The sequence below is a fragment of the Bison bison genome, unplaced genomic scaffold (assembly GCF_000754665.1).
Source record: "Bison bison bison isolate TAMUID 2011002044 unplaced genomic scaffold, Bison_UMD1.0 scf7180017864063, whole genome shotgun sequence".
NCBI lineage: Eukaryota > Metazoa > Chordata > Mammalia > Artiodactyla > Bovidae > Bison > Bison bison.
In genome coordinates, this window is record NW_011494635.1 from 16,167,284 (window position 1) to 16,169,343 (window position 2,060).

The window sequence follows — 2,060 nt, forward strand, 5'->3', positions numbered from 1 at the left end:
CACCCCAACCCCACCCCAGCGCCCGTTCCTCCCCACCCCCCTGCCGGGTTCCACCCCATGGCCGGCCTCTACCTTTTCGCCATCCTTGCCAACTTCTCCGGGCTCCCCTTTGTAGCCGGTGGGTCCCTGAAAGAGCAGTGAGCAGACAGTCATGGCCCCACCCCCAAGCGGTCCTAAACAATTAGGCCTGCCCAGCCCATCAGCCAGCTGGGGAAACCAAGGCCTTGGTGGGAGGAGCAGTGCTGGGCCAGGATTGGGGTGGGGGTCTGAGACCAGCTTTCCCCACGCTGTCTCTCGATGCCCCTATCCCGGCGGGTCACCAGTGTTGAGGGGACAGGGACACAGCAAGGACCCCCAGCAGGGTGGGACCCCAGCCCCCACTGCTTCCTGCAACAGCCCTGTGACCCCACCACCCCCTGACCTCTGCCCATGTGGGGGCCTGGCCACCTCCTAGGGAGTGTAGGGGTGGGCTGGGGTCTGTGTCAACCCTCAGTGGCTGCTCACCTTGAACCCTGGCATTCCTGGGGGCCCTGGGGGGCCTGGCGGGCAGATGGCCGGGCACTGTTGGGAAACAGAGTGGTCAGACCCCTCCCGGTCAAAGAGAATAGGAGTGGGAACTGAGGTCAGAACATGGAGGCCCTGAGATGGGCCATTTGGCACAGGTGAAGGGGACCTCGGCCCCTAGGGGGCCTCCTAGGGGCTGAGACAGGGCCTCACTCAGGACCGCCGTGGGGTGTAGTGAGGCACTGCAGAGCCAGGCCGCAGCCACCAGCCCCTCGAGGCCGCCTCCACACACCCAGCTCTGATGTCTTGGCCCAGCACAGGTTCAAAGTAGCTATTCAGCACAGTGGCTGCTGGCTTCACAAAGGAGCCTTCATCACACAGCTCGGCAGCCAGCCCTGCTCGGGGTCCCCGTGGTGCATGGAGGTGCCAGAGGGAGGCGTGTGTGACCCTTGGGCATCCCCAGGGTCTCGGCGAGCCCAGGGCTGGTGTGGGGGCTTCCAGATCATTCCACAGCTCATCTGGTAGAGCCAGTGACATCACCCCCCAGTTGATCCCCTAGCATCAGGGGCCCAGCCGTTCTCCTCTTTCCAGAAGACCCCCTGAAGCCTCCCCAGGGACACCAACATCAAGCCCTCAGGACACAGGTGGAGGCGAGAAGGGCCGGCAGGGGCACCAGTGGGCTAGCTGGGCCAGGCCAGGCCCTCTGTTTAATAACTTACAATGGCTTCTTCCAGGAGGCTGGGTGTTGGCCCACGAACCCCAGGCCTCCAGAGTCACTGTTCTTACATGAGAGACAAAGCTCAACTATTAGACTGTAGCCTGAAAGTTTCTGTCTGCCCCATCGAGGCGGTCAAGCTTGCCCTGCGTGGCTAAAACCTGGCCTTCACACGCAAAGCCTGGCTGTGCCAAGGAGGAGCAGAATTGGTCAACATGTGATTTTGCTTCAATTAACTTCCATTTGCGCTACCGTGCATGCCAGGGAGATGCGATGGTGCAAGGCTAGGCTGTGGGGGTGGGGAGAGGGCAGTGTGTGGGGGGGTGCTACACCCAGAACTGGTGCTGCCTGCACTGAGCCCATTCCTAGGGAGCCCCCATCCCTGCCTTCCTGTGCTCTCCAGATGGGGCCCCCTCCCACCAAGACAGGCACCCCCACAAAAGGCTTTGAAAAGGCCGCACATGCCCACCTGAAGATCAGTAGCACCTTCGGGAAGCACCCCTGGGTGACCCTGGAAGACAGAGATGCCAGCTTCGACACAGCCGTCCATGCTCTCTCCCTACAACCCACCACGCGAGACCACCAAGGCGCTCGGGCCCTTCATCCCCCAGTGGCCAGTGCCAGCTGGCCCCTCTGCAGAGTGCGTGACAATGACAAAAACCGTCTGCCCTTGGGATGGGGCGGTCCCCAGGCCTGAGCCCCACTAGCTGGGGTCAGCTGATGCACTGCTCCAGCCTGGCCCTAGCCCCTGTCTGGGGTGTGGCCAGGACTCTCCATGCAGACATGGGTCCTGGGGCTGACAGCCTGGGGGGCCTAAGGATGGGCACCCTGGGGACAAGGG

The 2,060-nt window shown here is 62.9% G+C and overlaps 1 protein-coding gene across 1 annotated transcript in view; it reads right to left on the minus strand.

Moving 5' to 3' along the window:
• COL9A3 (collagen, type IX, alpha 3) overlaps window positions 1-2,060 on the minus strand; it is an 18,916-nt gene that overhangs the window by 10,935 nt on the left and 5,921 nt on the right. The window contains exons 8-10 of the mRNA XM_010836654.1: window positions 1,689-1,730; window positions 505-561; window positions 73-126 (exon numbers count right to left, since the gene is read on the minus strand). Coding sequence (XP_010834956.1) covers window positions 73-126; window positions 505-561; window positions 1,689-1,730 — 153 coding nt within the window. The remainder of the gene's footprint in view (window positions 1-72; window positions 127-504; window positions 562-1,688; window positions 1,731-2,060) is intronic.